General features: G+C 39.2%; 1 protein-coding gene across 1 annotated transcript in view; it reads right to left on the bottom strand.

The window, feature by feature from the left end:
* LOC149236052 (F-box/WD-40 repeat-containing protein At3g52030-like) overlaps positions 1-23,593 on the bottom strand; it is a 344,460-nt gene that overhangs the window by 263,133 nt on the left and 57,734 nt on the right. The window contains 1 exon segment of the mRNA XM_089372304.1: positions 18,837-19,037. Coding sequence (XP_089228430.1) covers positions 18,837-19,037 — 201 coding nt within the window.

Consider the following 23,593-nt stretch of genomic DNA (forward strand, 5'->3'; position numbering starts at 1 on the left):
CCGGAAACATCCAAAGGGACCATTCCCTTCTAGTGAAAGCAAGACAAATGATATTCTTCAATTGGTCCATTCTAACCTGTCTGGTGCCTTTCCCGTAACCTCATTAGGACAATACACATATTATGCAATCTTTGTGGATGACTTCTCACACAAAACATGGATTTATTTCTTGAAGAAGAAGGATGAAGTGTTCAAATGGTTTCATTTTTTCAGAACATTGGTGGAGAATCAAACAGGGAAAAACACCAAGGCGTTGAGGACTGACAATGGAATCAAATATGAATCCTATGAATTCAATGACTTTTGCAGAGAGGTTGGCATTAAGAGGAAGATAATTGTTCCATACACTCCAGGGCAGAATGGTGTTGCTGAAAGAAAGAAACGAATGATTATGAAAGCCACCCGTGCCATGATCTCTGATCAAGGACTACTAAAATTTTTGTGGGGAGAAGCTACCAACGCTATTGTATATGTTCAAAATAGGAGCCCTCATCAAGCTTTGGATTTCAAGACACCCAAGGAAGTCCTCCCTGGTAAAAAACCTGATGTTTCTCATTTTAGAATCTTTGGTTGTGTTGTATATTTTCATATGCTTAAGGAGAAAACGAACAATTTGGAAGCTTCTGGGAAGAAAGGTATATTCGTTGGATATAGTGAAAATTCAAAGGCATATAGAATATATGTACCTAGTCAAACAGATGTAGAAGTAAGTAGAGATGTTACCTTTGATAAAGACACTACCCTCGAGAAAGCCAAAGATCTTCCCATCTCAAGGAAGGATGATGATAATACTACCAAAACTCAGGAAGAACCTTCAATGGATGAGCCTATGCCTGATGGTGGCCCGATGGATCATCTTGATCCACCTCCAGGTGATCCCTCTACCTCAAGGAAAAGAACTTTATGGCTCAAGGATAAACTTCAAGAAGCTGAAAAGCATACTACTCCAAGTGGGACATTTCAGGAAAGTAAGAAGCCTAACAAGTATCAAGGCCCAAGGGTACCTGGCTGCCATGAGTACTATTGTTCCAGTTGAACCTTGCACGTTCGAAGAAGTTGTAAAACACCTAGTATGGAAAGATGCGATGAGTGAGGAGCATGAGTCAATCATGAAGAATGATGTTTGGGAAGTGGTGCCTAGACCCAAGGACAAGTCTGTGGTCACTTCTAAATGGATCTACAAGATAAAACATGGAGTTGATGGAAGTGCTGAAAAGTATAAGGCAAGGTTCGTAGCTTGTGGCTTCTCTCAAAAGGAAGGAGTGGACTATGACGAAATATTTGCACCAGTGGCTTGATACACCACTATCTGATTGATAATTGTTCTTGTTGCCAATCAAGGAAGGAGCCTACATCAAATGGATGTCACGACTGCCTTCTTGCATGGCTCACTTAAGGAGGAACTCTACTTGGAACAACTGTAGGGGTTTGAAGTACAAGATCGAAGGTCTCATGTATACAGGTTTAAGAAAGCCCTCTATGGGTTAAAGGAATCCCCTAGGGCTTGGTATGAGAGGATTTATAGCTATCTTATGAAGCTAGGATTTACTAGAAGCTAGGATGATCCAAACCTATATTTCAAGTTTGAAAAGGACACGCCACTTAGTTTTGTCCTATATGTTGATGATCTCTTTCTAACTGGTGCAAACCCTCTCATTTATCAATGCAAGAGGGATTTGACTTTTGAATTCAAGATGAAAGACCTAGGATCGATGCATTACTTCCTAGGCCTGGAAGTCTGGCAAATGCCAAGCGAGATTTTCCTTTCTCAAGGGAAATATATTGTGAAGTTGTTAGCAAGATGTGGCATGGTGGAATGCAAGTTTATGTCTACTCCAATGGAACTAAACTTGAAGAAGCTAAGTGGAAGTGTTGTTGGTCATGCATTGGAAAATCCTTCTGAATATAGACAAATTGTGGGGGCCCTAATGTTCTTGGTAAACACCTGACCAGACATATGCTTCGTTGTAAATACTTTGAGTCAATTCATGGTTGAGCATCATTACGTACATTGGCTTGTTGCAAAGAATCTCTTAAGATATCTTCGTGGCACTATCAACTATGTTGTAATCTGAGGCTACATTGATATTCTGATGTTGACTAGGCTGGCAGTGTGGTGGATAGAAAGAGCACGTCAGGATGTTGCTTCTCTTTGGGATCTGCTTCAATTTCTTGGATGAGCAAGAAGCAGAAATCAATTTCTCTAAGCACCGCTGAGGCCGAATTTATTGCAGCTAGTATGACCTGTTGTAGCGACCAAAAGTCGTATACGAAGCGGAAATATTTAAAATACTTTCAAGACAAAGACATCCATCATAGGATAGTAATTGTAAAATGTATATTGTATTAAATCACTGATGTAGGATGATTACAATTCAAAATGAGGAACTGCTTATATACCCTGGGTAAGTGTCCTTCCACGAACAGTCATGTCTCTAGGACATGCCTTTTCATTACTAACTAATTAACCAATAGTTAATTACTTATTATTTATTATTATATTTATATTTATATTTATTATTATTTCTATATGTATTATATTCATAACATTGTCTCTCCCTTCAAGAAGCTTTGTCCTCAAAGCTTATTGAGAACATCTTCTCGTCTCTGAACTTTCATCTTCGTTGATACAAGATGATATGATACTCTGAGTGATAGACAAAATTGTCGTACTAAGAACAGATCAGACCAACCTAGATTAATATTTCGGGGAGTCTTCTAATCTATGGAGATGTGTGGTGACTTGTTATTGCATGATTGGATTCTGCAAACTTCATTATCCCTAGGAACACAAATTTGTCATTTATTTTCTAAGTGATACTGGTACATAGCTTGATTGGAAAGTCTGCTCTTGTGATTCGAATGTCGATACATAGCTCTTTTGGTTTGGCTTTCCCTTATCATGTTAGTGGTTGATTCCTGATTTTCTTCAGGCGTTGTTGTTGTTGAGTGGACGACTAAATCATCATTTGGAATGTCCATCGTTTTAATTGCAACATCTACATATGTTTTAACTTCTCTAGACTCCTCTTCTTCCTTGTGATATTGATTGGATCAGTATTTATTTCTTTATCTTCAACTTGGACTGAAATGATTGATGACTTCGATACTAAACCTTGAAGTAGTGATTTCTTGTCATTTTTAAGTTTTTTAATTTGCGTAAGTAGAGTTTGATTATGATTCCATACCCATACAAGTTCATCCTTTTCTGAATTGTTGACTTTATTCTTAGTAGCCTCATCATCTTTTAAACTTTTGATTTGTTCTAATAATGTTTGGTTAAGGCTCTTTAAAAGTAAATTTTCTTCTTCTTGTTCCAATAAACGTTTCTTGAGTTCCTTCTTTGTGTTTTTAGTTTTCTTGACTTGTTCGAGTAGTTTTTCGTTGTGATCTCTGAGGCACGAAATTTCTGTCTTTACTGCAGATGACTTCTTCAAGCTCTTTTTGCTTCTTTGATATAGTTTTTTTATTATCTTGAAACATCAATTCTGAAATATCCTTAAAGTCTTCTGATGAAGATGTTATTGATTTTGATTTACTTGTTATGTCTCGAAATGTGACCATCTTCCCCTTATAAGGAAATGTCAAAATTTGTTTCTCTATGTTTAACATGAATGTACCCAAATCCTTAAACCAAGGTTGACCGAGAATGATGTCAATCTTTCTATTATCCATAGTTACAACACGAAATTGAGATATGTACTCATAATGATCTATTGTTACTTGTAAATCACTAATTTTATACTCTTTTTGGCCAAAAATATTTTTTCTTTCACCAATGTTTGGCTCTAGAATTAATAGTTGATTGGCCAAATTAATGTTGATGTAATTTTCCCCATTGCCTATGCTGATAGCAATATTAATTTCTTTTCCTTGGATGCTTCCTTTTAATGCAATTAATCCATGACACATAATTGATAGACCTTTATAAGAAAATCGTCCTTCCTTCATCATTTTTGAATTAGACTCCTTTTTTGCTTGTCGATAATTTTTCATGAGCGACACTAATATATTCTTCCTTTCTTTTTCTTTTTTTCAAATAAACACCTTTTTTTTATAATTTTCCCCAAAAAAAATCTTTTTTTTTATAATATAGTTTTATTTTACAAGGCCTTTGAACACTTTATGGATAATTTATTTTTAATAACTTAAATCACGTTTTCTAATAATATATATACATATACGAACTAATTTTATTCTTATTTTTTTTAGTTATAATATAACACACTTTTGATTTTTCTTGTATAACATGTACCTATTCTTTAATCTCTCTATAATTGAAGGGTCGTGAGCGATGTGGTTGGTCACGACTGCTAAATGGCAACTATCCATGGAGGCTTTCTTTCGAAATTGATTGATACCCTAATAATTTTTTTCTTGTAATATAGCGACCAAATTGATTTGTATCAGAGATAATACAATATGTATCCCACAACTTGACACACGAAAACGGTTTGAATCAAACGTCACAGGATACGTATCCAGCGATCTTGATACGATGGAAACAGTGGATGATGATAGGCTAACATAGTCGACGATGGGCAGTGCGGTGGCGATTACGAGTAACAATGGCATAAGATGGCAACTCACAGTCGATGGTATGGTCAATTGACAAGCAGCAACTGCTATGAAGATTGGTTCAGCAGTGCGAATGGAGTACGAAGAGCAGAAGTGATTGCGAACAGAAACAAGGATGGTAGTGGTTGTGCGATGGCGTTGGTAGTGGTTGTGCGATGGTCAGGGGATGGCGCATCGCTAGAGGGTGAACTGTCGAAGGGGTGCAAAAGGTTGTCGAACGGACTTGGTGAGGGAAAAACAGCTCTGAATGATGGTATGTAAGCCAAAGGCGGTTTGGGCGTCAGCGATGGCCACATGAGATGAGGTCAGCAGTGGTACTGTGGTTTGTGGCTGGTGCTATGTCGGATGGTTTTCGAACAGTGTTGCGCTGCAAGCTCGTTGGGAGAGAAACAACACTGACGGCTTACAGATAATGGTGTGACGGCGGTGTTTGGTCGTAGTTGTGGTTGTGGGACTCCGATGGTATGGACAACGGAGTTTTTTTTTTATTCTTTCTTCTTTCTTTCTTTTTTAATCCTTTTTATGTAATTATTATTTTTATATAACTTTTTTTTAATTGATCTTTTATATTTAATTTTTTTAATAAATAGTCATTTTTTATGTAATATATTTTTTATATGAGTTTTCTTTTAGTCTTGACTACCTTTCTCTTTTTTTAGTATTTTTTTTAATTAATAATTTTATGGCCAAAGGCCTAAATGTCGATGTGGAGAAACTCTGAATTCTTGTAGCGAAACGCTTCAATGGCAACAATGTTGACAAATTTGATGGTCAAAGACATAGATCGGAGAACGCGACTCTATGCAACAGTTGAGCGGCCAAAGGATCGAACAGCTCTGATACCAATGTAACGACCAAAAGTCGTATACGTAGCAGAAATATTTAAAATACTTCAAAGACAAAGACATCCATCATAGGACAATAAATGTAAAATATATATTTTATTAAAGAATTGATGAAGGATAATTACAATTGAAAATGAGGGCCTGCTTATATACCCTAGGCAAGTGTCCTTCCACTAACGGTCATGTCTCTAAGACATGCCTTTTCATTACTAACTAACTAATCAATAGTTAATTACTTATTATTTATTATTATATTTAAATTTATATTTGTTATTATTTCTATATGAATTATATTCATAACACCTATTGTGAAGCTATTTGGTTGAGAAAGCTCTTCAATGAGCTATTTAAGCATGTGTTGGATAACACAGTTATCTACCGTGACAATCAAAGTGGGATTTGCCTTTCAGAGAATCTTGTCTTCCACGATTGCTCCAAGCATATTGATATTAGATACCACTTTATCCAGGAAATGGTACAATGGGGAGCAATAAGGCTTCAACACATCAAGACAAATGATCAGGTTGTGGACATCCTCAGGAAGCCCTTGGGAAGGGTCAAGTTCATAGCCTTCCGAGAGAGGCTTGAAGTCGTGGAAGGACCCTCCCATGATGGTCCCGCTTGAGCTAGACATTGAGCTCGAGGAGCTCCTGGGGGCCTGGGGTACTTCTTGGAGCTATGTGCGACCATAGGGTGAGTGGTTCACCTTCCCCTATAGGTACATTGTGTACAAGGTGAGTGGTTCACCTTCCCCTGTGATACCCCATGATGATATATGTGAGCATAGGGTGAGTGGTTCACCTTCCCCTATGGTTGATGATAAATGCATAGGATGAGTGGTTCACCTTCTCCTATGACATATGAGCAAGATGAGTAGTTCACCTTCTCTTGTAGATTCCCTAGCATACATCCTACCCTTGCAGTCTAGCACTGTTGCGAAGTACCTCTCGTTTGTCCAATGAGTTGGGAAAAGTGGTTAGGGACCACAGCACTACAGATGGACGCATCATGTACTGTTGTACTCCTTATGTCTAGAATGCATGGTGTTCAACAACTTGATCACTCAAGATCAAGTCCAATTGGGGTTTTACCCTGGTTATATGGACTGACTTTTGTCAGTGGAGAGTGGTAATGTCTTGTGACTCACTCTCAATCCATCCTCCTTTTTATCTATATCAATCTTCAGCAAAGACGAGACAAGATGCAAAGAGAGTACATGATGATCAGGATGGCATGATGATGGACGGCTATTAACAGGTGGAATCCTCCCTAGTTGAGAGGGAGAGTTAAAATGTGCAACTAGGGCCAAATTCCACTTTGGCGAGCTCGTTTGAAGAAGATGGTTATTGTATTGAAGTCCTCTTTCCAAGAGGACCAAAATTGACCAAGGATCACTAAATTTGGACAAGGAGAATTACGTTTTTTAAGTCAAGCCCACACATGTGCAATTGGTCAAAGTTGGCTTGGGGTTAATTAGACAAATTGCACCCCTCTCCAACACATATAAATAGAAGAGACCTCCAACCTCATTTGGCACATTCACAAGACAACGTTCCTTCTCTCTCCTATATTGATTGGTTTGTACAGATTGCAGGGCAGCCTATTTTCTCCACATGTGCGAAGGTTTGACTGGGAATTTATATTCTTTGCATTGACCAAGTTGCAACTAGCTTTCACCAGCGTTGACCGAGCTCTGTTTCACCTCATTTGGTTGTAGTTTTGGTGAGTTTCTCTTTGTTTCAGCAGGCCGCATTTATTGACATAGATATCGAGGATTTCTGGGCAGGTTGACTGTAGCATAAAAACTATGTTGAAGCACGAAGAACTGATAGCTTGTAAACTTGAATGTTAAAATACACAGAAGGTATTTAAAATAATAATTTATTATTATATAAAATGTATAAGATGATTTGAATGTACAATGAGGACCCTGCTTTTATACCTCAGCAGGTGACCTTTCGTGAACGGGCATGTCTTTTAGACATGCCTTTTCACTTAATTTTAATGACTAATTAACCTAAATAATATTTAATTATTTAATATTTATATTTATTTTATTTAGCTAATTGTTATGAATTATATTCATAACATAGCCTCTCCCTTCGGAAGCTTTGTCCTCAAAGCTTTAATACTGGGGTTTTCTTCACTTAGTCGTTGTCGATGTATACAATTTAGTCATTGATTCGTTAGGTAGCTTATCAGTACTATTTCCTTGGATTTTTTTTTTAAATAATAATTTAATTAATTAAATTATACTTATAATATATATGTTATATATAAGATATATGTTATATAATTATATGATATATAAATATAATCATATAATTATGTTATACATAAATAACTATAATGTATATGTATATATAACTATATATATATAAACCAAAAACACCAACGCAACGGTTTGGTTTTGACACGCCTGCCGGGCGAGATGCCTGTTGATCGAAGGGTTATGCCTCTTGCTCTGGTGGAGTGAGCTCATTCTAATGTTGAAAATCTTCGCACATTTTCAGGTGTTTTACAGGCCGGAATTTCATTGATAATTTCGCTGCTTCTTGCACATCGAATGTTTCTTGCACATCAAATGCTTTTCCATTTTGTAACACCTGCAAAGGTTGATGTTGACGTTCTGTCAATTCTCGAAACTGTTGTGTCAACTCTCGAAGCAAAAACATCTTTGGATTGAAAATCCACGTCCAGAAAACGCACAGCAATCCCTAATTCGGTTACTCTGTCTTGAAGACGCCCATTTTCTTCTCTATATTTCTTTATTTCAGAAAGTAGACAATTGATTTTCTCATCCACGGATGTTTTTGCCTTTGCAATCTCCAAAACTTGCTTCTGTAAATCATTTATTTGGCCCTCTTTTGCGGCTTCCTTGGCCCTGGATATTTCAATATTCTTTTTTATAGAGTCCAGAGTTGTTCTCAACTCCAATAATCTGCGCTTATACGAATTTTGTTCATCTTCCATTGCTACAATTTTTACGAGGGCCGAATTTTTGACATCTCTCTCTTCGGTCGAATTGGAAATTATTTTTCTTCATCTTTGCCCGGGGAATTGTTTTGCAGCTCAGAGGTTTTTTTCTGCCTACAACTTTTGCGTCTGCCTTGTATTATCTTGTTGAACAGCAAGAAGGAAAAACTGGAAATAAAGTAAAGGACAGAAAGCTGGATTTCTTTACCTTCTAGCAAATCCTCAAGGGCAAATGTTATTCTTATCGCCATTAAGAGAAATATATTGAAGTGGCAAACCCTAATCTTCTCTTCCTTACCCGACTCAATCGACCTTTCAAGTTTGGCACCTGGAGAAATCCTCGGATTGAATCTCCAATCAAAATTGTATGAATTTAGCGGATTTTCCTGGAATTGTGTGTGTAAAAGGCAAGAGATTTTTGTGCTGCCCCAGGTTCTAATCTCCCTTTCAAACTGAGCAGTGCTTAACTGGCAACTTTTTCTTAGAAGAGAGTTGAAATGCAATATGCATGGGGTTTTCCAAGGGACACCAGGAAGATTTGGATTTCTTGACGGCCCGAGCCCACAAACAATCGCTAAAGTCTAGTGGTTTCTGAATAGCAGAGGAATTATATTGAAATCAACTTCTTTCATCTCGCTATCCAGTGCATCCTTGAAAATGTAGAAAGGCGTTGCGTCTGTCCAGTCATTGAGCTCGAGCAGGTTGAGACTTATCATGTATGCAGAACATCGGTTAACTCGCTGTTGGATTTCGTCGGGAAATAGCTTCAGACGACAATGGAGGTAGGGGTCGATATGTTGTGCTGATGCCCAAAAGGGTTTAAGGGCCGCCAGTTCTCGAATATCTTCCTTTGACAGAGCAATTGTGATCTCGTCCATTTCATTTCTTAATCGCAAATATGCGATGTCATCTTCTTCGCCTGGAAATTCGTCAAGAAAACTCTCAAACTTTTATGTTGCCTCTTCGCCGCGCCCCATGAAAGGACTAGGCGGGTTCCCAGCAAGATATCGAGGACTGCAAATAGCTGAACAATGGCAGAATATATTTTCTCTGCAGAAACTCTTGTACGAAATCCTTTCATCTTCATCGAACAACTATTCATCGTCATCTTTAGAATATTCATTATCACTCTGTCTAACTTCGTTATCTGCATCTTCATATCGATTAATTAGATCAAAATAATCATCAATCTGTGCAATTTTACTCAGTCGTGTATCATCATTTTCCAAGTATTCACTCTCGAGCTCGTCAAATCAACATTTCTTAGTTTGAACTTGTTGAGATTCATCGACCTTCGCAGCTTCATATTGATCTTCATAAACAGAATTAGTATCCCCGTCATTTCTTTCATCTTTCTTATTATTGATTTCTTTTTGACATGATTTAACCTCTACACATGATTTTTCTAATCGTTGAAATGCTTCTTGAATTTCACTAAACTGCTCAATGCATTCAGGACATGAACGTAATGGTGAACGTAATGGCACATTGTGCAGCGAACTGCGTTCAAAGGCCCGCATGATTATATCGTGTGCCATGGCTCTGATACCACTGTAGCATAAAAACTATGTTGAAGCACGAAGGACTGATAGCTTGTAAACTTGAATGTTAAAATACATAAAAGGTATTTAAAATAATAATTTATTATTATATAAAATGTATAAGATGATTTGAATGTGCAATGAGAACCCTGCTTTTATACCTCAGCAGGTGACCTTTCGTGAACGGGCATGTCTTTTAGACATGCCTTTTCACTTAATTTTGATGACTAATTAACCTAAATAATATTTAATTATTTAATATTTATATTTATTTTATTTAGCTAATTGTTATGAATTATATTCAGAACATTGACCACAGGGTTGACTTCTGGTTGACCGAGTTTGATTGCTCCTTTGATGACTGTTTTTGTTGTTAATGGACCTCCAAGGAAGGTCAAATTGCTTTGACCTTGACCGAGCTCAAGGAGGATAATTTTACTGTTGTGTTGACCATTGTTGACTCTCTAGTTAGGGTTGTTTGACTGTTGTTGACTGAGAGCAGAATTGCAAATTTTGACTGGGCTATTGATTTGACTAAGTGCAATGGTATTGGATCATCTATTTGGCAAGTCAACTTTGAATTTGACTTTGTATCATTGTACTCTATTGGATATTCTCTCTCTATTGAACATTTGATATTTGATAATAAGAAGGATTGATCAAGGGTTTTCCCCATCTTGGGGTTTTTCCTTGGCTTGAGCCAAATTCTTGTATTCTCTTGTCTCGGTTGTTGATTTTGGGTAGCATCGGATGTTCTCTAGCTCCGAAATTTTAGGGAGGGGCTAGAACACATGAGATCTCCAAGACCCAAAAATTGTTTGGAGAAATTCCACCCGGATGAGGAGTTATTAAAATAATGAATATTTTTAATGGGTTCCTAAGTCTAAACTTAGGAAATAAAAATATTAATGCGTATTAATAAAGATATGGGTGAGAAGCTTCTAAGAGACGAGGATCAAGTTTGTTTTAGCCGTTGATTAGAGACTTAATCTCGGTCGTTCATTCATCAACAGGTAAAGTATAAGAGAAGACTTGAGTGTCATTTGGAGACATCGGGCAAATACTCAGTACCCCGAGGGAAATCGATTCTCAAGGAGAAGGTGTTCGATTTCAAAGGGAGAGTTGCAGGGTGGAGGAAGAGGAGGGCATCAGCAGCAATTAGTGACTGAGGAGGAGGTGATGCAGGGCAGTCGAGAGACAGCGCAGAGGGAAGAGCAGGCAGGCAGCACCATTGGAGATGCAATCCTCACGCAGACTGACGCAGAAGTGACGCAAAGGTGGGTGAAGGGTCTCCAGGGTGTCAGAACTTCTCCAGGAGGAGGTGAAATTTTGTCTCAGGTGTTTTCTCTCAGAAGTGTCTCAATTTCTCAGTTACTTTGTATTTATATTATTTATATTTATTTATTTTGTTGTGAATTATATTCATAACACTTAGGTGTAGTCCTAGTGTTATCGAGTCTATGTAAATTATCATACTAGATCATGTGTCAAGTGTCGCAAAATTTGGATGAGTCTAGAGGTCAAGTTTTAATTGTAAAATTTCCCCCTTCTGTGTGGGATGTCTATGTAATTTTGATGTAAAAGGTGTTCTCTAGGAATATTTTAGGTGGAGGATTAATCATAATTAGACATCATCACCTAAATATTTTTGGGGCCTACTTTGAGGGTGGAAAATATGTTTAAATCCCCCTTGAGTCATTTATTTTATTTTCTAGTGAAAAATGTCAAATAATTAAGCTGGAAATTTGTCAAAAATTAAAATGAGAGAAAATTAAATTCTCTCCAAGTGGAAAAATTATCAAAATAACATTGAGGACCTTTCCCAAAAGGAATCAAGTCAAAATATGAGAAAGGTCAAATTTCCAAGGCAGAAAGTCCCACTCAAAAAATTCATTGGGCCAAAAAGAATTATTGTCTCAAGGAAATCGAAATTTTGGTCCAGGTGATTATTCTGAATGAGAGAATCTCAATAATCTTCTTGATCTTCTTCCTTGTTTGATTCTCCACCAATGCTTTGAAAGAACGGAACCATTTGAACACTTCATCCTTCCTCTTCAAGAAATAAATCCATGTTTTGTGCGAGAAGTCATCCACAAAGATTGCATAGTATGTGCATCCTCCTAATGAAGCTACGGGCAAGGCACCAGACAGGTCAGAATGGACCAATTGAAGAATATAAGTTGACTTACTTTCACTAGAAGGGAATGGTCCCTTTCTATGTTTCCCAACTGCACATCCCTGACAAACTCCTTCATGGTTCATATGAAACTCGAGCATCCCTGTGACCATCTTCCTTTCCCCAAGTGACCATCTTCCTTTCCCCAAGTAAGGCTTTGTAACGTAAGTGGGTAAATCTCTAGTGCCATAGCTCACATTGAATAGAGGTTTCTATTAAATTATGGTATGTTCTATGCTTAGGGCAGTTTACTTATTTTTCTTATTATTATCCACAGATTAGCAATCACTTGTACATAAGTAAAGTGCAGATAGAACATTAAACGAACAACAGAAAACAAGCCAAAACAAGAGACACAAGATGCAGTGGCTAGCTAGGGACAAACCCCAATATGGCGAAACCCTTTGATCAAGTCTTCTTTTATCTTCAATAATTCAACAGAGAGAAATAGTACAAAAATCTCATTTATAACAGCAGCAACAAACCCTAGATCAGCAGCATCAGTCAATATCTGTCAGATCACCTAGATCAGCAGCATCAGCGACATCAGTCAATATTTGTCAGATCACCTCGATCAACGACATCAGCCAATATCTGTCAGATCACCTAGATCAACGGCATCAGTCAATATTTGTCAGATCACCTCGATTCCTGTGCCAAAAATTGCGGCTTTCCAAGGAGACTCAGCTTCACCTACTGCACAGTCAAGAGAGAGAGAAAGCTGGTCAACGCTGGTCAAAGTTCTGATCTGCAGTTTGTAAACCTTGGAAAAACTGCGTCCTTCCTTCCCACATGTGAGAGAGACCTTTCTGCGCAGGAGAGAGAAGAGACTCTTTTTCTGCGCAGGAGAGAGAGATGTGTGATGAGAAGTGAAGTGTGCAAATGAGGAGAATGCTCCTTGTATTTATATGCAAAACATTGATGATGAATAGATGTGTCTGTTGGGCTTCTGAGCCTACATAAGTTGCTGGCCGACTTTGACAATTAGTCCATAATCTAAATAAATTCATATCTCCATAAATACTTATCAGAATCAGATGATCTTTAGATCAATCCTACACCTCTCGACAAGAGGAATCCAAAAAAAATATAATTAGCCATGAATATGGTGTCCCACATGAAGTTTGGCCCTAGTTGCCAATTTTAACACTCCCTCTCAACTAGGGAGAACTTCATCTACAATCGATCGAACTGTCACTACTAATCATCCATCAAATGCACTGTCCTGTACGGCTTGACCCCTGCTCTGCTCTGTTATGTTCTGCTCGAACTATGAAGAAGAAGCAGAAGAAGTGATCATGGATGTATCATACCATCCTCCACTAACCTAAAGTCAGTCTAAGAGTGTGTACCACTGGTCCCAAACCAGTCCTCTATTGACTCGAAGTCAATGTCATAGTGGTTACCACTCTCACTGGTCCAAGACCAGTATCATTGATCCCAGATCCATGAAGGTCATCCTAGCATAGGGAGTACGGTAGATACAACAATGCGTCCATCGGTACTACTATGGTCCCTATCCTCATTTCCCTGCTCATTGATCAGATGAGAGGTACTTCACATGAGTCCCAGACTGCATGGGTAGGATGCCTCGACAGGAAAACTAATCATCCTATCCACAAGAGAGCGAATCATTCTATCTAGTGGATGCCACAGAGAACTAATCATTCTGGCCTACAGGAAAACGAATCATCCTATTCCACAACCGCCATGGAGAACACATCATCCAGGCCCACAGGAGAACTAATCATCCTATTCCACAACCGCCATGGAGAACACATCATCCAGGCCCACAGGAGAACTAATCATCCTGTTCCATAGTCGCCACGGAGAACACATTATCCAGGCCCACAAGAGAACTAATCATCATGTTCCATAGTCGCCACGGGGTGTCACAGGGGAAGGTTGAACCTTTTACCCTGTACAAAGTGCACCAACAGGGGATGGTGAGTCACCCTGTGGTCATATGTCGCTCCAAGAAGTACCCCGCGCCCCCCTGGAGCTCCCAGAGCTCAGTACATCATACTTGACCCTTGTTAGAGGGTCTCTGAACGACACCAAGTCGTTCTCAGAAAGTCAAGAATTTGACCTTTCCTAGGGGCTTTGTCAAAATGTCGACGACCTATTCATCTGTACCGATATGTTGGAGCCTTATAGTTCCCCGCTGTACCATATCTCGAATATAGTGGTACTTGATATCAATATGCTTGATCATGAAATACGAGATTCTCTGATAAACGAATACCACTCCGGTTGTCACACAGGATCATGGTGGTATCTAGTGTAAATCCAAACAGCTCACTGAAGAGCTTTCGTAACCAGACTACCTCACAGGTGGCCATGCTAACAGCAATGTACTCTGCCTCGGCGGTGCTCAAAGCCACCGACTTCTACTTCCTGCTCATCCAGGATATCAAAGCAGATTCCAAGGAGAAACAGCACCTGAAAGTGCTCTTACGGTCCACCACACTGCCTGCCTAATCAGCATCAGTATATCCAAGTAGTCTCACATCTCCGGCAGTGTAGCTTAACCCATGAGTGATTGTGCCACGAAGGTATCTCAACAAATTCTTGGCACCAATCCAATGTATGTGGTGAGGTTCAACCATATGTTGACTTAACGTGTTGACTACAAAGCATATATCTGGACGGGAGTTCACTAAGAACATCAATGCTCCGACAAGTTGACGATACTCAGTGGCATTTTGTAAAACAGGTCCAGCAACACTACCGCTTAACTTCTTGAAGTCAAGCTCCATTGGGGTAGTTACGTGCTTGCAATCCACCATACAAAATCTTTCCAATATCTTCACCACATATTTTCCTTGAGATAGGAAAATCTCTCCTGGCTTCTGCCAGACTTCAAGTCTTAGGAAATAGTGCATCAGTCCTAGGTCCTTCATTTCAAACTCAGAAGCCAACTCCCTCTTACATTTGTGAATGGGAGGATCTGCACCTGTTAGAAAGAGGTCGTCAACATATAGCACCAGTATGAGAGGTTTGTCATCTACAACCATAGAATAAAGGTTAGAGTCGGCTTCACTCCTAGTGAATCCCAGCTTCATCAAGTAGCTATCAATCCTTTCATACCATGCTCGGGGTGCTTGCTTCAACCCATAGAGGGCCTTCTTCAACCTGCACACATGAGATTTTCGATCATAAATCTCAAATCCTTCGGGTTGCTCCACGTAGACCTCTTCTTTAATTGAACCATGCAAGAACGCAGTCTTAACATCCATCTGATGTAGGTTCCATCCTTATGTAGCAGCAAAGGCTATGATTGAGCGGATGGTGGTACATCGGGCAACAGGTGCAAATATCTCGTCATAGTCTATACCTTCCTTTTGGGAGAAGCCACGAGCGACAAAACGAGCCTTATCCTTTTCCGTGCTTCCATCAACTGCATGCTTTATCTTGTAAATCCATTTAGAAGTGACAATTGTTTTGTCCTGGGGTCTAGGGACCACATCTCAGACATCGTTCTTCATTATAGACTCATATTCTTCGGTCATAGCATCCTTCCATACTTGATGCTTGACGGCATCTGTGAATGATGAAGGCTCATTTTGGATGATCGTGCTCATGATGGTCAGGTATCCCTGATATCTGTTCGGCTTCTTACTTTCACGGAAGGTTCCTACGAGGTGCGGTGTGTCCTTCAGCATCATCAAGTGTCCCCTTAAGCCATGAAGGCCTCTTCCTAGAAGAGGAAGGCTCAGGCGGAGGAGGATCAATAGGATCCATGGGTTCTTCCACATCGGGCATTGTCTCATCTTCTTTTTCTTTTGGTTCCCTGGTGTCAGCTTCTTGAGAGCTCCTCAAAGTAGGAAGATTGTCCACCTTGCTAAGGGCCATATCTTCGTCAAAGGTGACATCATGACTAATCACGACTTCCCTTTGACCGGTTACATAGATTCTATAGCCCTTAGTATTTTCACTATAACCCACGAAGATTCCTTTCTTTCCAGATGCACCCAATTTATCTTTCGGCACATGAAAATATACAGGGCTTCCAAAAATTCTAAAATGAGAGACGTCAGGTTTCTTACCGGTGAACATTTCTTCAAGAGTCTTGGAACCCAATGCTTGATGAGGGCATCAGTTTTGTACATATATGGCGGTGTTTGCAGCTTCGGCCCATAGAAACTTCGAAAGTCTTTGATCATGAAGCATAGCACAAACAGCTTCCATGATCGTACAGTTCTTCCTTTCCACCACACCATTCTGCTCAGGAGTATATGGTGTAGTAGTTTCCCTCTTAATGCCAGCCTCTTTACAAAAATCATTAAACTCATTAGATTCATATTCAGTCCCATTATCAGTCCTTAAGATCTTGATCTTCTTTTCGATTTGATTCTCGATCAAGGCTTTGAAGCGTCGAAACCAGGAGAACACTTCATCCTTCTTTTTCAAGAAGTATATCCAAGTCTTGCGAGAATAGTCATCTGTAAAAGTGAGGTAATATGAATATCCTCCCAAGGAGTTCACAGGAACCATACCAGATATGTCTGAGTGAACCAACTGTAATATATCGAAGGTCTTGCTTTGGCTAGAGGGGAATGGTCCACTTTTGAGCTTTCCTTCTGCACATCTCGAACATACACCTTCTTGCTCTACTCGGAATTCGGGCATCCCTGTCACCATTTGTTTTACATCGGGTATAGCTTTATAATGAAGATGAGTAAACCTTTGATGCCATAGTTCAAACTGAAGAGATGTGTCACAAGACATGACACCTAGCAGACTTCCTCTGACCTGATATAATGAATCAACTTGAAACCCAAGAGTGAAGGCATCTTTAATATTGTTTTTCCATACACGTACCTTGCCATCGTTGAAGGTCACCTTGTAGCCTTTGTCTTCCATAGCCGAAATGGACACTAGGTTCTTTTTAAGATCAAGTACATATAATACATCTTGTAGGTGGATTGTATTACCTTGATTCAATTTAAGAGACATTTCCTACACCTTTCACGAGATATTTCATATTGTCTCCAAGGACAATTTCCAGGTTGGTTTCTTTCTCTATCAGATTATGGAGAACTTCTTTGTAACCAGTGAAGTGCGTTGAGGCACCACTATCAATAAGCCAATTTCCTAGCGAGTTCGGAGGGGCAGAGGTAGATAGAGCAACTGGTAGATAATATTCATCTTGCTTATTGTTAACGGTGTTAGATTCATACCTGGAATTTCTTGCCCTTTTGAATGGTTGTCCTCTTCCTTGATTTCCGACACTTCTCTTGCCTTTGCTATTAGATCTGCCATCCCTTTGATTGCCATGTGAGGGATTTTGACCATCGTCCTAGTGTGAGTCCCTTCTATCAGGGCACTCCCTTGCGTAGTGACCTGCTTTATTGCAAATATAACATCGTCCTTTCTTTCCACCCTTAGGTCCGGCCTTTCCTTTGAATTTAGCCCCGGAATTATTGCTTTTCTAACATTTACTTCTCCCTTGGTCCATTTGTTCCTAGCAGCAGATGCATTTGATGGAGGTTCAACAATTCCGCCTCTCACATGGTCCAACACTTCCTGTTCTTCTAATGTTAGATCGAGAGACATCTTCCATCCGTGGTAGTCAGACTTCTCTTGGAGTTTGTCTTCAGCAGGGAAGTGTGTTAAGGACCCCATGGTTTCTTTTGGATAGCTTTGCCAATCTTCTCTTCAAGTGATTGCTCTTGCTCTTGCTCGGGCTTTGTCTTCACCTCAGCTCCGATACCATGTTAAATTATGGTATGTTCTATGCTTAGAGCAGTTTACTTATTTTTCTTATTATTATCCACATATTAGCAATCACATGTACATAAGTAAAGTGCAGATAGAACATTAAACGATCAACAAAAAACAAGCCAAGACAAGAAACACAAGATGTGGTAGCTAGCCAGGGACAAACCCCAATATGGGGAAACCCTTTGATCAAATGTTCTTTTATCTTCAATAATGGTTTGACAGTAAGTCACTTGGGCGAAGCTTGAGAGACCGAAGTTCAAATCTCATTGAGTACACTGACCTGCTGTGGTGGAAGCTAAAGGGGCGGATTCCCCAATCCCGTTTTGGCGGCACGTGAGTCTGCTCTTGCTAAAATCATAGGATTTTAGTATACCCAACTTGCAGGTGGTTGGATGTACTCCTGGTGTTACAGAGGCAGCTATGAGGATTGATTCCATAATGTGCAAGGCATTCCTTATTTTTTGAACATTCTATCCATGCTAACTCTGCAAAAAATTATTTCTATAGAAGAAAATTTCCCATACTTTATAAGTTGTCCTATACAAACAGATCTCTCAAATGTGAATTTAGTACCAAACTTCTCCAGCCAATACCAATCTGTTCTCTAAAGTTTAAATACAACACATATAATTCATAACATACTAGTAACTAAACCCTAGAATGATGATACAACAGGCAAGTAGGTTGATGTTGATATTCTCTCGAAATTATAGAAAGTAAGTCTCAAGCAGTACAAACAATCATCCCATATTGTTGGTGCCCTATCCTTAACATGCAGACTGTATGCTCCATGCATGGAAAATTGATGAGACTATAATGACTGTACCCAATGCTGTATGGGATCTTGTTCAAGGAAAAAATTGCATTAGTTCGGCTGAGTATTTTACTTTAAAATTCACAATCTTGAGAGGACATACCAACACCACACTGAAGCATTGTTTGATACCTAACAAGATTACAAAATGACAGCATGGGCATTCACCAACAGCATACCCAGTAGAATGGCCTTTCCAACATGAAACTTGAACAGAACCATGAACCAGTGCTGCTGCATGCTGCTGTCCGACAAGCTGTTTGACCCAGTCTTTTGGTGGTATTTCAGGCAGGAACCCTTCTTTGAAATGATTGATAAGTGAATGTCTTTGCTTACAATATGCATCCCTCCATAAAGAAGATCTTTGGATAATACCATACCTGCAAAAAAACAACAATGATTTACTGCAGATAATATCAAAAGTGGATAACGATACAGACAGAAAAAAAAAAAAAAAAGCAAACATGACATTTTAAATTCCATTAAAATGTTTTGGACTTAGTATCATTTGATTAATGAATGTAACTCTTTCCACCAAAAAATTAAGGAACTTAACTGTCAAATGGTAATGATAACATATTTACAGGTGAAGATGATTATGATTGGATGGAGAAATAGAACAAGGAATAAGTAGCAAAAAAGTTATCTCAGAGAAATAAGAATGTAGAAATGAGTAATAACAGACTGAATTACCCATGAGCTGATATGAGCATTGTTACAACAAAATCTAGCACCGATGTAAAGTTCCAAGCATCGAGGAACTAGTCTTGTGCAATGCAAAAATGCTACGCATTGTCATCACATTAGCTCTTCCTCTCAGTCTCAGTTGGCTCTTCTCCAACTCAAGGGGGAATTCCCTAAAGATAGGATTGCTAAGGCTTTAGAGTGGAGTGACAAAGTCAAATATTGAAGACTAAGCCTAAGCAAAACAAATTATCATAGCATGGATGGATAAGTAACTCGTGTGAGAACAAATGATGAAGGTAAAAAACCCCGAGACCAAGTACTTAATCAAACCTTGGGCAAAATGGAGTCAAGGAAGTACAGATCAAAGAGGGTGAATGCATGAAAATGTATGGTAATAAGGACTGCTATGGGTGTCACAAATTAGCCTTAACTTGCTGAAAACCATTGCAAAAAATTATCCTTGGAATGCTGGGGGTGCCATTCAAAAATATTGCTGTGAAGGTGACACCATATCATGCTAGCAGCAACTAGATTTGTTTGGTGTAAGCTTAACATAACAACAACAACATCAATAAAAGAGATTGTATCCTCACATTACAGTATCCAAATGAAACATAGTTCATTGCAAGGCCTTTGCAACAAAATTGGAAGGGCTTCCTACAATAGAAATCAACATATGAAATCATTGCAAACATAAAAAGACTCTTATAAACAAGATGCTATACCCCCAATATTCAATAAAGTTCCAAGCATATGATATACATTTACAAATGTAGTCCAAGGAGAGAGCTCCTCAATCCCCAACGTCTCAACCACCATTACAATGGAGAAAAAGTTCCTCTTTGTAGAGAGAATCTCTTCTCTCTTGCAATAAAAAAATATTATTTGCTAACTAACTAGATGACAAGTCAAAGAATTAATATAAATATTGAATTAGCTAAAGCCCTCCTCAATCCATGGTTGTCCATGTAAAAATGTGGACAGTAGCCTGCCCAAGAGAACTCACCCTCATCCAAAAATATGAGGACAACTACAATGAAGATCTCCAGTAGAGGGTGTAAAAATAAAAAGAGCCATGATAACCAAGTCAACATGCAAAAGATCCACATAGAATGTGCCCCCCAAGATGGATGAATGCAAAAATACAACATAAAAATTCCAATAAGAGCATGCGCTCCAAGGTCCACCTAGAAAAGCTTACTAAGTGCACCCTCCAAGATAACAATAGAAAAGTCCTCCTATGAGAACACTCCATAATGACCATCCCAAATATAACAAATGGTCCACAAGATGCATGCAACCAATCCACATCTATGAATCCCAAGGCAACCAACTCCATGGATGAATGTGCATGATGCCAACTAGACAAAGCATTGCACAAGAAAAATGTGTTCAAACCCCAAAATAGCAAGTGGAATATCTCCACAAGGGCATCCTCCAAAATAATGCTCGAATAATAGAAAGAAGACCAAGAAAGAGCATGCAACATGACACACATGTGGACCTCCAAATATGTTGCATGCTCAATAAAACTACTCCATAACAATCTCCAATAACATAATATATGTGCAAAGTCAAAGCAATGAGGGCACCCTCAAATAGAGGTCAAAAGATGCCAAGTGTGGCTGAAATATCCATGCAATAACAATGAGAGAGCACCTAGGAGAGACATGCCCAATGATGCCATGTAAAAGAATGTATGCAAACGTTGACAATTTTTCTCAAGAGAAAATGCTCCATCCAAAACCCTAAGTTTCCTCCACATAAACCCCTCCAAGTGTGAACAATTGCCAAGGGAAATAAAGTGCTCAAGCAATTAACCTTCAAAACGATGAAATTAACCATTAAATGGTTAAATCAACCTCAACATTTAGGCACAAACGCTAATACTTTAATAAAACCATAGATCAACCTCCCAATAGCCGCAAACTAATTAAATCAGCATAAACATGTGTGCCAATGAGGGGTATGCACTCCAACAAGTGTTGCACCACGCAAACAAAAAGTTATATCTTGTATAAAAGCCCACCCTGATAACAATACAATGATAAAATAGAAGCTCGACCTAGGCTTGAACCTAGGGCACACCACTAAAGGATTATAACATGGTACTACCTCATCAAACATTAGAAAAAGGCTTGATCATCAAACATATTAGTACACCACCCCACACCAAACCTAACTCAAATTTAGGAAAAAAGTACATCAATTGTGAAATTTCAGCTACCCAGAAGGTGTTATTAACCTAGTTAATTATTCTAATTACTTGTGCACAACAAAATTAATTTATCAACTGAAAGTAATGAATAAAAACATGAACAGCACCATTCACCAAATAATATTTGTAGCAAAATACACAAGAAACCAATCACCCAAATAACACAAATATTTTTGAACAAATGTCCCTAAAAAAGCCCCAATGTGGGGAAAACCAATTTTCAGATCAAGGGTTTTATTATTAATCTTCAGTAAATCTGCTATTGAGAAAATACAAAAAGTACTTGTCTCTCACTGGCAAAGCTCTAGCAAATTTATCTTCACCATTGTTGATCAAATCTAACTAAGAAAACTCCACGACTTCCCTTCTGTAAATTGCACAGCCTCCCCGACAATTTGCACTTCCTCCTAGCAAACTCGCATGGCCTCTTGGCAAACTTGCACAACCTCTGGAAAACTTGCACTAGCAACTTGCACTACCTCCAACAACTTGCATTGTCAATTCTCATTGCCTCCGAGAAACTTGCATTGTGATCCAGGTGGATCTTCAGATACAATGGCATGGAAAAGCTCCAAATTCAAAGTGGCAAAAAGGCAAGTGTCTTGACATTAGATCGAAGTGTTCATCACCCTAGTTCCAACGGTGCGAACGGCACTCCAATCCAAGTCAGGATGATGAAGTTATCGCGAAAAGAAGATTGCCTTGTCCCTTTAGAAAAGGAGGCATTTTCACTAAAAAATGGCTTTCAGCCTTTGAAAGGCAAAATCGCAATCGGAGAAGTCCAAGAGGCGGGCTTAAGGAGGTGCAGCGGAACCCCCAATCAACGATCTTCAACTAAATCGCAATCGGAGGCAAGTGATGGCCGATATCGACGATTTCAGGCATGCGATATCGGAACCGGGCAGTGCCGACTTGCGATTACGATATCGACAATCAGAGCAATTGGCCGATCGGTGATCGGCAGCACCAAGGACCAGGACCCCTGAGCTGCAACGATGCGATATGCAGATATCGGCGGTCAGCAATCCCCGCTACCATGATTATCAAACCAGTGATATGCTGATTTGCGATAAAGGGTCGGACCCAACGGGTCTATAAGCCCGATTTGATATATTTGAAGTCCGGTTAAAAGGGCTTTTGGTCGGATTTTCTTATGTTTTATGTATTATCGCTTGGAACGAAAAAGGCCTATTTTCAGGGTTGGTTGTGCCCGCCGATCCTTCCATTTCAACGGCTACTATTCCAAGGAAAACGACCTCTGATCTAGGCGCACTTGTAACCAAAGGAAGTGTTATAAAACCCAATGCACAAAGAAGTGCAGGGGAGAGGATTTTCTGGCACACAGTTCGAGGCAGCAGCTTGTAGGAGGGTCGATTGATCATTTTCTCTGAATTGGGCAAATTTTATATGGTTTTTGCCCTTCTCAACGCCACAAACGCAGTGGTGTTGTCCATTTCTCCATCTAAGGTCTCCATTTTACAACCATTTTTCAGAATGGAGGTATAAGCCACCTTTTACGTAAACTGATGAATGTATTCTCTTCTTTTCATGTCATTTAATATATGAAGGCCTCCCCATTGATCGAGCAAGGCCCGGAGACGTAGTCCGAGTTGGACGAACTCCGTTATCAAGTCTTGTTGTCTTCTTGTCGTGCCTTTATGTGTTCCTTCTTCTTTTATGTGTGCACATTAGATTTATGTGTTAAGCTGCAATTTCTACATGTGATTCTTTTCATACATCTGTAAGCAAAATATCCCTGGATCAAGTGGTATCAGAGCAGGTCTTTTTAGATGTGAATTGCATGTTTGTATGCTAACAAGAGACAAACTCCGAAGAGGCGAAGGGGAATTAGAGCCTTTCGATCCCAAAGCAGGGCGTGCACATCGAAGGAGAAACATGGCAGAAGATGATGCTCATCTTGAAGAGGAGTGCAATTTCTGCAAGACCTTCTATTCAATGGAAGAGAATATCAATCAGTTGGTTTTAAGGCTGGAGAAAGCAGAGGAGAGAAACCCAGAAGAACAAGGTTTA

The sequence above is a fragment of the Pinus tabuliformis genome, chromosome 8, assembly GCF_031772625.1.
Source record: "Pinus tabuliformis cultivar Carrire ecotype Pingquan chromosome 8, CPIR1, whole genome shotgun sequence".
Classification (NCBI taxonomy): domain Eukaryota; kingdom Viridiplantae; phylum Streptophyta; class Pinopsida; order Pinales; family Pinaceae; genus Pinus; species Pinus tabuliformis.